This window comes from Gasterosteus aculeatus, chromosome 1, assembly GCF_964276395.1.
Source record: "Gasterosteus aculeatus chromosome 1, fGasAcu3.hap1.1, whole genome shotgun sequence".
Taxonomy (NCBI): domain Eukaryota; kingdom Metazoa; phylum Chordata; class Actinopteri; order Perciformes; family Gasterosteidae; genus Gasterosteus; species Gasterosteus aculeatus.
This window is the reverse complement of record NC_135688.1, coordinates 8,495,926-8,510,157: the sequence shown is the minus strand read 5'-3', so window position 1 is coordinate 8,510,157 and position 14,232 is coordinate 8,495,926. Positions and strand designations below refer to the sequence as shown.

General features: G+C 46.4%; 2 protein-coding genes across 6 annotated transcripts; both read right to left on the bottom strand.

Moving 5' to 3' along the window:
• On the bottom strand, nt 1-5,606 carry scarf1 (scavenger receptor class F, member 1). 3 transcript variants are annotated; one of them, XM_078098232.1, is made up of 12 exons: nt 5,363-5,585; nt 5,059-5,120; nt 4,863-4,964; nt 4,063-4,422; nt 3,882-3,989; nt 3,581-3,799; nt 3,039-3,167; nt 2,466-2,572; nt 2,228-2,339; nt 1,846-1,970; nt 1,410-1,550; nt 1-1,275 (listed from the first exon to the last, which is right to left on the bottom strand). In XM_078098232.1, the coding sequence occupies exons 4-12, from the start codon at nt 4,335-4,337 to the stop codon at nt 170-172; spliced, it is 2,322 nt and encodes a 773-aa protein (XP_077954358.1). In that variant the 5' UTR covers nt 4,338-4,422; nt 4,863-4,964; nt 5,059-5,120; nt 5,363-5,585; the 3' UTR covers nt 1-169. The 3 variants fall into 3 exon arrangements, with proteins under 3 accessions (XP_077954358.1, XP_077954359.1, XP_040039442.2); XM_078098233.1 differs by having other exon boundaries at nt 3,882-3,986; nt 5,363-5,578; XM_040183508.2 differs by having other exon boundaries at nt 3,882-4,422; nt 5,363-5,606.
• A 398-nt stretch (nt 5,607-6,004) lies between these two features.
• Nucleotides 6,005-14,110, bottom strand: rilp (Rab interacting lysosomal protein). 3 transcript variants are annotated; one of them, XM_040184686.2, is made up of 8 exons: nt 13,424-14,110; nt 11,577-11,700; nt 10,343-10,464; nt 9,677-9,862; nt 9,101-9,270; nt 8,879-9,004; nt 8,676-8,774; nt 6,005-7,423 (listed from the first exon to the last, which is right to left on the bottom strand). In XM_040184686.2, exons 1-8 carry the CDS (start codon nt 13,742-13,744, stop codon nt 7,273-7,275), a joined length of 1,299 nt encoding a protein of 432 aa, XP_040040620.2. In that variant the 5' UTR covers nt 13,745-14,110; the 3' UTR covers nt 6,005-7,272. The 3 variants fall into 3 exon arrangements, with proteins under 3 accessions (XP_040040620.2, XP_040040548.2, XP_040040469.2); XM_040184614.2 differs by having other exon boundaries at nt 11,577-11,703; nt 13,424-14,085; XM_040184535.2 differs by having other exon boundaries at nt 11,577-11,742; nt 13,424-14,079.
• Nucleotides 14,111-14,232: the final 122 nt, after the last annotated feature.

The following is a 14,232-nucleotide window of genomic DNA, read 5'->3' as shown; positions in this document are numbered from 1 at the left end:
TTTATTTTAGTTTTTTTATTACATATGTTGCATAAATGACAATATTTATCTGTGCCTGTACATTGTGTACCAGATAACACCACAATAACTCCAGTCTTTATCACTTTATAACTGCAGAGTAACAATGAGTGTCTGACTCACACCTGCTGACGTCTTTCTTCTCACAATGTTAAGAGCGTTTAATCTGGACATTTTCATAGCAGGGTTCGTCATTCGCACCGACCGCTGCGCCTTCATTGTCGATGACCTCAGTGAGACTCGCAGCGTCTCCTGCTGGTCCTACAGTCAGGTAGGTGCCCTCGGTTTTTACTGCACTCGGGTCACCGCTCTCAGCCCTGAGATCCGACCCAGAGACGGACGAGACCACCTCTGGCACGCTACTCAAAATGAACGACAGAGGCCGCTTTGGCGTGCCGCTCTCCACCGACGGACTGTCATTGGGACCCGCCGTGTCACCCGGCGGGGTGAGAGCAGCATGCTTTCTCCGGATTGGCTTACATATGCCCACCTCCCCTCCAGGTGGGCCTCCCTCCTCCCACACACTTGCCCGAGCTCCGAGCTTCCTCCTCGGCGGTTTGGTAATCCCTTCGGCTCCTTTGGCCTTGGGCTTGCCAGTGTCCTGCTCCCGTTGTCTCTGGAGGCTTCCGAGTCGCCGCAGCATGGCTTGAACGGGCCCTTCGGAGCTCGTCTCCGTTTTCGATGCGGGCCTACCCGCCTTACCCACCGTCACGTACACTGTGGTGACCTTATCCAAGACCCCCACCTGAGATGTCGGCGTCTGGCTACATTTCTGAGCAACAGTGTTGGACATAGTTCGCCTTCGCCCCGATGTCCCGGGGACGTGCAAGGTGTCCCGGGAAGGAGTTCGGTGTAGTTCCTGGTCCCCCGGCTCACGGCTGAAATCCTCATTGTCCGACGCCTGCACATCGACTCCATCCTCCCCCTCCTCGCTCTCAGCCCCATCTTCCTCCCCGGTTCTCGAGGCGCTCCCCTGACTTTGGAGGGCAGACAGCATCAAAACCCCCCAGGGTGACTTGGGTTTGTTGCGCCCAGGGAGGGCGCCGGGCTCCTGAGCCGAGCCACGCCTCTCCTTGGCGCCGAAGTGGGTGCCCTCTGCGAAAGAGACGGAAGGCCGCTTGGACTTGGCGATGCTGGAGGTGCGAGGGATGTTGAAGGGCGAAGTGATGTCCTCGCTGCTGAAGCCGGACGGGTCCAAGAACATGTTGCACTTCGAGCTCATCTCGTGGAACTCGCCGCCCGCCACCTCCGGGATGTCTGCCAAGGAGACGGAGACCCAGAAAAGCCCAGGAGCATGAGAACGAATGGACGGAGGGAGGGGGGGTTGCAGTGGAAGTTCTGCTACCCTCAGTAAAAAGGGCAATGTAAGTCTGTTTCATCCTTAAACCTACCTTCTCTTGGAGGGACACAGTAGAGCGCTTCCTCCTCCTCCTCCTCATCGCTGTCGAAGGACGACCCCTCCGTCACCCAGCCAGAGGAAGGAGGCTCAATGAAGCTGTGGTTGAACGTCAGCTCTGGGTCATGGTGAGACACTGTGTGTGTGTGTGTGTGTGTGAGATTAAAAATAAAACAGTGTAAAATCAACACATGTCTTAGTCTGTATCAAGAGACGCACTTAAAATAAAATAACACTTTTATTTAAACAACCAAAGTCTTTATGAGGAAAAGGTTCATTCATTCATCCTTGAACCTTTACTATTCACAATTTAGGACTCCTGTCGTTGAAGAGTTGGTACACAATCCATGACTTACAATATATTATTATACAAAGCTTATAAAAAAGGCTTTATTGTATATTTACTATACACATTGTGCTGCAGGACTGACCAGTGACACGAGGCAGGCCAGACGACCAATTGGAAATACAGGGGAGGGCAGCACCGATGTTAGCCAGGACGCTGTAAACGTGATATTTCACCCGAACTGAGAGGCCTCCATCGGCAACAGCCGCCCTGGAAGACAGAAGGTTCGACTGGGTGGCATGACTTTCAAATGTTAAGGAAGAATAATCTAGTGAATACTTCCAGATTTTGAGTGTTGTTAAAATAAATAATCTTTGGTCTTGTCTGAAGTTGTAGCAGAAAAAGAAAACTGCTAGTCGTGACTCAGAGTCCAAGCTGCATATAAAAGTTAGTAATGTTTGCAATTCTACAAAATGCTTAAACCGTTTGGTTTGTGGGCCTGGTATTGGTGGGAGTGAGAAACAGACCTGTCTTTGCCATCAACAGGACCTCCTCCACAACACAGACAGCAGCAGAGCACAGCGAGCAGCAACAACAGCAACGGAACGAGGATACCTGCCAGGACAGCGGCTCTGCCACCTGATCACACACACACACACACACACACACACACACACACACACATAATGAAACAATTGATGCCCTTCAGGGTCATATACACTTGTCCAAACACCAGCATACACCGATTCTATTGGGGGGACGTACTGTTGGGACAGGAGCCGGTGACTGGGTCGCAGATGTCCCCCTCGCTGCAGCCACAGGCCGAGGAGCAGTTGAGGCCGAAGCGCAGGGCGGGGCAGCTTCTGTTACAGCTGGAGAAAAAATGTTATATAATTATATAATTTATAAAACCACAGGGAAGAACATATTCACACCGAATGAACACCGGATGTATTTCAGGGGACAGTGAAAATACTTCACTGTAATGACAGTAGTAAACATTGAAAACAAAATGATATTTTTTAACCTGAAAACCTCCAATTAACTATAAGGTAACTAATAAGGTGCTAGCAATTATTTTCTAGGGCATCATTTGCTGCATGTACTTGAAGTATACTAACGTCTTGCTGTGAAAAGTCTCATTTATTGGGCTTAGGAAGCAAAAACAAATCCATCTTTTTGTTCGCTGACCAGGTATAGTGTGTGTATCAGTTAGAAGAATAGACTTTGGCCTCGTTCATTTGGCTCAAAACATCAATGAATTTGTCTCAGTTTAATGCCTACATACAAATGTATCAGGCCCTTTTCCAATCTGCTGACAGTGCACTTCACACGCACCTCTCTCCCTGAAAACCTGGCTGACAAACACATCTTCCTGTCACGTGATGGCAGTCGCCATGGAAACAAGGGCTGCACGGGGAGCTGCAGGCGTCTCCAAACGTCCTGTTGGAGCAGGCCTCCTCGCACCTGGCGACAGGGAGCAATGACCAAGGACACGAACAGTCATTTCACAAGCATTACCAATCCTGAAACTTATTCCACAACATGTGTGTAGTTGTTTTCAAGGATTTACCTCTTCTGTGGATGGGGCCCTACACATATAAGCACTGTGCGCATTGTAGGCAGAATCCATCTCCATCACACCCACTCGATATAACCGTCCACACAGTGTAAAGCCGCCACTTTAGCAACACGAAGATGCTTTACGCAAACTTAACATCAATCAAAGACTCAAAATGTCATTCCATTGGTTTAGCGTGTATTTTTTTTACAGTGAACTTTGAAAAAATCCACAAATGTTCTGGTAACCTTCCCCGGTCGCATAAGCAACAAAATGATCAAAAGTGCTCATGTATGCCTAAAACACCACCGTTGCTCACCTGGGTCCTGTCCATCCAGGGTCACACCTCCAACATTGTCCAGTTTTGGGGTCGCATGGCTCGTTGTTCCTGCAGCGTGGACACGTCTCCTGGCAGCCGTCCCCATATGAACCAGACGGGCACGGGCGGTCGCACCGCGTGCCGTTCCAGCCGGATTCACAGGCCTCACAGGAGCCGTCGGTGTCCGAGCAGAACTTTTTGTCTCTACAGAATCCGCAGCTGAGGAACAACGAGACGAACACTGAGTCATCAGTGACACCCGGGGTATCGAAACCAAACAAATGTATCTCCTGACACCCACCTCATTTCACAGCCGCTGCCGTACTTGCCACCTTCACAGGGCTGGTTGCAGAAGACACCCTGGAACCCCGGGTGGCACAGGCACTGCCCGCCGGCCGGGTCACAGCTGCTGTGGGTGAGGTCACAGTTACATCGCCGATCACAGCTGGGTCCCCACCAGCCGGCCTCGCACTCACACATACCGGTACGCTGGTTGCACTGCGACAGGTAGCAGTTGCAAGAGGCAAGACATTTGAGGCCCCAGTGGCCCTTGAGGCACTGACAGCGGCCCGTCAGCTGCTCGCAGCCGGGGCCCGCAGAGCCCCCGCTGACGCACTGACACGGCTTGGAGCAGGTCGCCGTCCACCAGCCCCCGTCGCAGGTGCAGTTTCCGTGGACGGGGTGGCATTGGCCGTGCCGGGCGCACTTGCACGCGTGCTGGCACAGCGGGCCCCAGCGGTTGGGGTTGCAGGTGCATTCACCAGTGGCCGGGTGGCAGCGGCCGTACGGGTGACACTGACACACCTGCCGACAGTCCGGAGCCCAGAAATCAGGGGGACAGCCTGGTAACAAACAAATTCATAGAGTGCACATATTAACACACTAGTACCGAACAGGACAACCATGTTGTAACTGCTGACGCGCCAGCCTCCACTTTGAAATTAGCCTGTAACTAACCTTTTCCTTTTAAATCTAATCTGAAATTAGAAGGAAGTGTAGGAAGGAAGGAAAAAGGTCTTTTATTCTGGAATTCTACATAAGAATGTCCTGGTATACAGGTCATCTGCCATCAAAGCCAAGTGTGACTACTTACTTTGTGTAACTTTAAAGTTTCTGATTTGATGTAATGCATTTTAAAATCATAACATTCAGCATCAATCAATCTGTCTGGCCCTTCATGGTCCTTTTAAGATAGGACAACTGATATTTAGTGCATTGTAAATCAAACTGACAAAACACACACGTAATTGACTTTAAATAGCTGTTATTTCATGTCACTCACGTGTTTTACAGAGAGCTCCGTAGTAGCCAGGTGGACAGCGACACACTCCAGGATGCACGCAGATCTCGTCCTTCGGGCAGGCCTGCTCTCCTTCGCACACAGCTACGCACAGACACACGCACACACACAGTTAATGAAAGACAGAGGCAGTGGAGGCATAATCCCTGCTTGTGTCCATTAGAGCGGTTAAACTCACGTATGGGGCACTCCTTTCCCTCTTGACGCCACCCAGTGCAACAGACCGAGGATAACGGGTTCCTAAATACAAGGAAAATTATCAAATTAGAAAGAAGAAGAAGGATTTCAAGCTAACTGAGAAACCAATTAAAAGGAGAAAAATATATACAAATTGATCTTTGTTAGAGAAGAATTCATTAGAAATAGAATCAGAATCATCTCTGCGTACACAGACATTGAATGTGACTCCAGTTTTCCATTTTGTAATTTTTCTACCTGAAGGGGTGTTAAAATGAAATCAGTGAGCGAATATAAAGTTTTACCTGACATTGGGGCAGACGTTCCTCCCGTCAGGACTCAGTGTTTGGGAGCAGGACAGCGAGCAGCAGAGCAGAGCACTCAGAGCTCCCAGTGAAAACTTCATCTCCACCAAAATGTCCCAGTATGTTCTAGTTGTCTCAAAGTGTTCTCCGTCCAGTCAGAGGGAGCACAATGAGAGGCGGTATCTCTCGTCCTGTCCGCCCTCCACCCTTCTTCCTCTGCGGTGAGTCGTCTTGTGGCTCCACTGCAGCCAGAGAGGTCGAAACCCCCCCCCCCCCCCACTCCCCCGGTTTCCTCTTCCCATTTCCTGGGGAAGTTAGAGCCACTTCCTCCTATTCAACCAGACACAGAGCTTTTTAAAGATGGTTGAACACCGACACGCAGAACTCCACCGCACACACTGGTGGGGCTCGCACAAATGCACACCCCTAGTGTTCATCCTTTTTTCCCAGAATGTGTTGTTGACAGTCTTCCAGGACGTGATTAAGAAAGCCTTCGCCCTCCTTATAAGTCCTGAAACTTATACAAAGATGATCACGTGATTACTTTGAGCTCTTCCATCAGGAGCAACAATCAGGGCACAATGCTGTTTAATAAATCGGATCTTCTCTTTTCTTGAATGGTGGGGAAAAAACACATTGACATTTTTGTAAAATACTGTGTTTAATGAATATTCAAATATCAACATTGAAATAAATCCACATTTTGAATGTGTTTTATCACATTTCATCAATAAAATTCAAACATATGGCATCTAAAATCTGTTTTGTCTGTAAAAACATGATTCCCCAAATAAAAAGCGAACCCAGTATCTTAGGAGAACACCCCCCTGATTGCAAAGGTCATTATTGTCTAAACAAATAACCCACAGGTCTGTGTTTGCCTCGTGTAAAGGTTCAGCTTGTGATAATATGAACAGCCTTTCCATAGACGCTATTTGCTTTGTCCATTCTGGGCTGCTGCAGACACCACTAAGGTAAGACAAACTGAAGTATTCTTATTTTGAAGAGATTATACACAAAATAAAATATACTTATAAATATTATATTACATTTCTGCCATTAGCTCCCCCAAAATGCTTAACACGTTCCTTTAGGAGGGAACAGAGGTCAGTGAAGGATCTGCAGAGGCTGATGCCGTACAGACAGAATACATGTGCATACACATACACATACACATACGCATACACATATGCAGTTATGGCACCGGCATCAAACACACACGCACCAGTCAAAGGCTTTGAATCTCTGCAATGACAGAACATAAGAAAACATATCTTATAACAATACAAGTGCTTAATTAAGGCTCTCCTAGCTGCAATAGGCTGGTACGACAGAAACTTCATCATAAAAGTGCTTCAAATCATAAAAAATACACGAGTCAGATGGCTTAAAAAGTTCAAAGGAAATTTTGATTGTGAACTTATATTACTGGAGGGGTGAATTTCATAATATATTTCATGGTGTCTTTGGTTTTTGTTAAAAATGTTTGTAGATCTATATAAATATATATGTGCAATAACTTATTATTACACTTTCCTGATGATGAAAAAGACCGTTGTATTTATACTTGAGGAATCTATATGTGGTTTAAAAGTATCACGTTATGTATTTTGTACTGTGATGTACCATTTATGCTGTATTACTAGTACACTATATACGTATTTATGACCACTTATATCAAAATATAAGGGTACAAACAGCAAGACAAGAAAGTAAGAAAAGGGGAAATGGAAAAAAGAAAAGCTAGTTCCCTTCCATTCACTTTCTTTTTCTCACACTCTGCTTTTGTGTCTTTCACACTGGGGCTTCGTTCAAATGTTCACGTGAGGTTTTTTTTCTTTCCTGAACCACATTTTGTGTCACAAGCTGAGGAAGAAGTCTGGACTGAGGGGAAGGGGGGTCTCCCCCCCTCAATGTGAACTCAGCGTGGCGTACTCAGGGGCGGCGGTTCCCTTCTCATCAGCGGTCTCTGAGTCTCCGATGATCTCCCAGCTGGAGGCGGAGTTGCTCGTGTGGGCGGAGCTCCGGCCGTTGCCCGAAGAACGGGTCAGGAAGCCAAAGCTGCAGACAAAAGAGCAGAACAGGCCTGAGGTCAGATCCACTGTCAGGAATTACTGCTAAATATAGTCCTGGTATAACGGAGTTCTCGAATCGGTGACAGCTTCAACAGAGAGAAATGAAATAAGTGCCGGAATCAGAGACAATAACATCTGGGTTGCTGCTGCTCCTAGTTTGCATTTAACGGTGGTTAATGCCATTAATGTGACATTCGCGTTACTTACTGCCCTCTACTTATTTTACGAGTACATTTTCTCAAATTGTTGCCGTGTAAATAAGATTTCCTTCCCTGCGAGTTACACCCTGTTAGAACCAGTCCTTATTCCTCATTAGTTGGAGCGTGTTGGTGTATCTCAACATGTGCACATTTCAGAGAAAATGGACTTAATCTAAGGGTAAACCTAATCCATCAAAAACATCTATTTTGTTGCTGAAATACTAGTACATTACATTACATTACAGGTCATTTAGCAGACGCTTTTATCCAAAGCGACTTACATTTCACTTTAAACCCATGGCTTTTTCACATTTTTGCCCGGGGAGCAATTAGGGGTTAGGTGTCTTGCTCAGGGACACTTCGACATGGAACATGGGGCAGCCTGGACTCGAACCACCAACCTTGTGCTTCCCAGCACACCTTCTCTAACCCCTGCGCCACGACGACCCAGTAAAAACTCTAAAGTGTGTTTCGGTGTTAACATTCTACTTCAATAAAATTAATGACAGTTTTTCTCTTATATGAAAATATACGGGTACAAACAGTAAGAGAGGAAAGTAAGAAAAAGGGAAATGGAAAGAAAAGCAAGTTCCTTCCATTTACTTTATTTTTGCTTTTGGGTTTTTCAAACGCATTCAAATGTCCACGTGAGGTTTTTTTTCCCTGAACCACATTTTGTGTCACAAGCTGAGGAGTTTAATTTAGTCCTAATTAAGGCAACTTGCTTCAGTGGGTAAATAGCCTTAAAATGAAGAGAGTTTTCCTAAACTTTTCTCTCCCCCCCCCCTCAGGCTTCAGACAAACAGCACAACGATAATCCTGAGGTTTCATGTCCGGAGAAACCGTCTGTGCGAGTCAGACCGACCTCTGGGTCAAAGGTACACATTTACACCACTGTAAAGCCCATGTGGGTAAGAAAATACACTTTTCTCCAAAAAAAAAACATAAGCAGTGACAGATACTTTCATACAACCACATCCCTTCTGGCGCTTTGCGTGAGCTTTGCAGTGTGACAGCGTGAGTCAAAGTTGAACTTACAGATTACGAATGCGCGACTCGGCCGGTTTGTCAGCGCCGTCAACTTCGGAGCCATCTACTCGTGTCGGCCCAAAGAGAGAACCCCTCTCCTCCTCGTCACTGCACAACAAACAGTGATTGTAAATCAAAACATCGCTTTTGAAGAGATCTCTACCCCGGCTCGTTGTGTCTGGATGTGATGTGAACGCGTGTTTCTGAGAGACCTGCTGCTGTAGTCGTTGACCCCGATGCCGAGCATCTTTGCTTTAATGAGCTTTCTCCTTTTTTTGATGGCAGAGCCGACGGCTTCTAACAGGAAACCTGGGCACCGCTCTTCATTCAGGATCTCCCTGCAGAAACACACAATCATCTTCCTTTGAAACATTCAGATCGCTATGGAAACGCTTTTACACACACGCGCGCGCACACACACACAGCAAACCCACCTCTGATAGTAGTTGAGTTCCTCCTGCACCAGGAAGAGGTTGGTTTTGAGCTCGTTCCTCTCAAAAATGATGTCGCGCACCTCCTTTTTGGTGAAGCACGGCCTGTCGGGATCCTTCTGGTCAACTGTTTTCTTTGTCTTGGACTCGCGCGCCATCAGACTCGAACTGGACTGATGGGAGAACAGAGACATGAGGTCAAAACTGCTTAAAACCACAGTCAACATCACACTGTCGAGTCCTGATGATTGTTTTGGTGGCCTTTATACTTCGGCTTTGAGCCGATTGCCTGCATTCATCCTTGCTCGGTCAGACAATACAGAAGTGTCTCTTTGTAGTTTGATTAGTAGTACAATATTTTTAACCTTTCTGTCAATTTACCTTTTTAAATACTCAGGTCTTTTCCAGGACATTTAAAAACAAGTCACGCAGCAGAATGAGTTGTCTGGATCAATAATGAAGCTGATCGAATTTTTTAATAAAATGTAAATGCATCACTGAATTCGAGAAGCAAACACACACTCTATGAGAGGAGTAGAAATAGGACGTGTGAATGAGGGGTTTAAGAGCAGTGCGTACCGGGCTGTTGCTGTTGGTTTTGTCCATCTGGGTTTGGAGGTTTTCTATCTCTTTGGTTTTCTCCTTCAGGTCGGCCTCCATGTCGGCCTTCCTCTCCACGGTGCTCTTCAGCTGCGCCTGCAGCACGTTCTGCTTGTGTCGCAGCTCCGCGTTCATCTTCATGAAGCGCTCCAACTGCTCCTGGAGCTGCACAACACGCACATACAGAGATCAACCACTGGCCCCGACATGGTATGAATGTAGTTGAACTCATTAGAAACAAGCCCCAGCTGAACCAAAAAGACAATCTATCGGCAATTGTGGAAAACGTCTCCATTGGTGACATTTGGAAAAGTCTGGGGGACGGAGCTGCAAGTGTTACACAACTATGTAACTACGCGCCATTAAATATATTTTTTTAAAACATGTCATCTTGACATGTCAGCAACATGAAAGGAGGCCTTTAAGCAAACCGACCTTAATAGCCCCAGCCAGAAATATCACAAAAGTGTGTGTGCGTCCAAATTTGAAGGACAACAGCTTTCCTTGAACTATCATCTTCAGGCCAGAAACCAAGTGACCGGCGGCTCATCGGGTAAAGGATGACGATGTATGAAGAACGAGGGGAGAAGCTGTGCGCGGGCAAGTTGTTTCCGGCCATGAACATACGTGTGTGTTTCTCCTTACCGCCTCTGCCTCTTTGGAAATGGTGGTTATCTCCTGGCCTTTTGCCCTCAGCTCATCTCTCTGCTTGTCCACCACCTCCTTGAGCTTCAGCATCACCTCCCGCTCTTGCCTCTGGGCGCGGTCTGCACACACAGACAGGGAACCTTCTTTTACCCTGAATTTAGAGTCAGGATCACCAGTTGATGACATCATTCAGCAATGCAATAGGTAGCGCTATATTGCTCACATGGTGAAAAACGATGAAGATGAAGTAATGAAGATTACTACGTTCAAACTGACAATACTGCACACAGCACTGACGTGTTACACTGTTTCTGTACTACATTCCCAGGGTTTGAGATACATCTCTAACACCACCGAGGCAAGTTCCATTAGAACAACCGTCTTACAGCAACGAAGGGGATTATCCAGAGTTCATCTTGGTTCAGATGCATTTCGTTCTGCCACATAGCACAAACAACATTCCATGAGCTGCGTTGTATCTGTAGAAATATCTCCAAACCGGCTAAAACCAAACCAAAGCCATCGCACATACATTCATGGAGGGATGTTTTTTGTTTGGTCTATGATCTGGATTTACTGTAGACATACTGCACTATAGACATACTGGTGCTGCAGCAAAATAAGGTGTGTCTTTCAAAACACATACTATTGTCCCTTATTGTTAAACCGTTGTGCATAAACTGAAATAAAGTACTTAATTCTTAAGTTAAAGTTGTTTGCGTGAAGCATTGGAGCGCTGCAGGCGTCACATTCATAACTTAAAACGAGTGATCACCTGCCACATGAATTAAACACTTTTAAGAACTAATATTACGTTGTGTTTTTCCTGTCAGTACAAGAAAACAAGAGTCAGCAAACTGTCTCCACCCTATGGCTCACATTACTGTGGTAAGATTCTTGACACGCTAAAACTTGTCCGGGAAAACCTAATGAAAACTAAACACCAAACACCAAGCTTCAACTTGACCACACAAACTTAAATTTCTGTAATTATTCAGCCATATATTCACTTCATAATAACAGTGATTTTTTTAGTCCACCATCTTTATGTGTTACTACTTTCTGCCTCGTGCATACAACTGTTATAAATAATATGTTGCATTATTTCATGGATTGGTGCATTGATCGCTATGGTGTATTTTGGAGCTGATTGGGGAAGAAATTTACCAAATGTCCAGTTTCCAAAAATCCCAAGCACATTTAAGGTTTGCGTGATGATCCAGGGATCTACCTTCCTGTGCATGGCTGCCCTCAAGTCTGCTCTGCAGCTCCTCTCGATCCTCCTGGAGGTGCTGTACTTGGGCCTCCAGCTGCTCACACCTCTGTCTCCACTGCTGCTCTTTCTGCTGCAGCTGCTGCTTCAGATGATGGGAGACAGACTGTAAAACCGCCGTCCTCTGAGATGTGAGAATAAACTTACTCAATGTAATGGCCTTCTGTGCTGTTACAATGTCACAAGCGTGTAAATATTTGTCTTCAGGTTGGGACAGTTTGGTGTTGAATCAATACAAATGTTGTGTTGAAATGATTTCAATTTCTGAGAACCTATTTTATTTACTGTCTCAGTACAGATTAAAGCTGATTAGCAGATCATGAATAAGCACTACCAGATCTAACTACATGGAGGAGAACATGTGACAATGTCGATTGTCTTCCATTGTCGTCGTACTCTCTGCTGTTATGAGCCAACCACCAAGTCAAATTCCTTGTATGTCTGACGTATCATGGCAATAAATGTTTCCTGATTCCTGAAACGACAAAGAACACATTCTTTGTTATGCCTTAGACGGTAAGGTTAAAGTGTTAATAACTAATCCTTTCTTTTCCTTTACAAAAAATAGTTAAAAGATTGGTTGTAACACAGTCCCACAAAAATGAACTTCTTCGCTGTGTTATTTAACTACAACACAGCACAGTGACAGGAGCCTGCTGTGGATGTTCAGTTCCAACTTCTCTCTGACTTTCCTTCACGTTACTCGTCTCAAAGCAGAATCTCTACAGTGCGTCTTGTTTAGTCCCGTGAGTACTAACTTAGTTTAGGCTGCATGCACTTGTACCTACGCAGCAATGAGTGTTTATGCTGAAGTACCAACAAGAACTTAACATAAGCAGTTTGGGAGCATTTGAGAAGCTTTGTTTTTCTTGTTCAGACAGAGAAAGTAGTGAGTTGAATTTGACACCGTTGTGAGCGTGTGTTTGCTTTGCGGACTGAGATGTTACATAACAGACCGTGTTGACCAACCATATGGAGGCTTTCTGCTCGGGCGGCCTTCTGGGCAGAACAGAGCAACTGAGGTCCTGTTTACCTCTGAGATCACAGCCAGGTGCATATTACAATTCACAACATCTGTTAGCTGAATTTCCATAAACCAGTCAAACTGGCTGGTGGCCCACGTGTTCCTACTAGTACGACACACAACATCCTAGCTAGAGTAGTTAGCCGTAATACACAAGCTTATACACACATTATTACTTTTTCAAATTCTTAAAAAAATAAAAATAACCGAGTAATGTGCGTTAACATGAATAAATAACACCAAGCGGACCAATTTAGGCTACTTTTACATAACTTTAACGTTATAACGTTAGGTAACGTTAAATGTCTGACACAACGTCAACGGCCCCGTGCAGCTGCTGGTTAGCAACACTGCTGGTTAACGTTAGCTGGCTCGCGTCTTTTAAACTAACTTTAGCTGACGTTAGCTAACAATCCTCGCAGTTTAAGAATGGTCGTCAGTTTAACAAAAGGGTTTTGGGTGGATTGTTAAAATAAGGCACAGTTTCACATGACGTTAAGTGGCCTAACGTCAAGTGTCGAGCTGCGGTGGTCTTGCCAACAGGGGGAATAACTAGTCTTAAGTTTACGGGTTAGTTGGCTTCAACGAACGAGCCCGTTTTAGTCAACTTATGTCAACAATTTAAAATACATAAGAATCTCCGTGTCGTAGCGGCAGTCAAGCCATTTATTTTTAAACAGCGCGTTTCGTCTCCTGCGTCCCTCAGTGCTTTTAGAGGTTTCCCTGGAGACGAGGTCGTAACGACGGTACAACGTAACGTTATAACACGGACGCCGCTCACCCGCATTTCGTTCGCATCGTTGGCCTCGTCGCCTTCTTTCCCCGCGCGTTTCTTCTGCTGCAGCTGCATGGTCTCGAAGGTCTTCAGCAGTTCTTCCTCCCTGGCTTTGTGAGCGTGGTTCCTCGAGGCGAAGTTCTCCAGCAGCTCCAGCACTTTCACTATCTTCGGCACCAGACCCGCGGCGCAGTCTTTGCCGCAGCCGTCAATAATTCTCTCCACGTCGGTGCCGATCAGTTTGGCTATTTCGTACACGTCGTCCACCGTCAGGGCCGAGAAGTTCCGGTGCAAACAGCCCTCCGCGCGGGCTTCGGGTGTCTCCATGTCGGGAGCCGGGACCTGCTCGTAAATGTGAAAGTAACGAACGCCTGAAGGTGGAAGGTCTAACGTGAACGCGTCGTTGAGCGCGAGCTGCCGACACGCCTGCACGCGGCCCGCATCGCTCCCGATAGTAACACGTCGAGCATTTCGAACGTTTGCTCAAAAGGTCACAAGCCCACTAGAGCAAAACGCGACGTCGAGTAGTCCGCGTGGAGATACGTAAGAGAGCGAGGCTGGACAGAAGCAGATCCTCCTACTTTCACGACCAAAGTAATTTGAGTACACGGACGCACGCGCGCGCGCACACAGTCGCTTGACAGGTCGAGCATACGGATGCGGGCACCAGAGCGTGAACATTGAATTTCCTCTGACGACCCGTAGTCACGAATGCTGACCTAGAACTGTCACATAGAGTACGGGGGCAAGTTGGCTGAACTCCAGAATTACTTCATTGTACCGAGCCTGAAGGGCAGCCGGGAGACGTCTCTTTA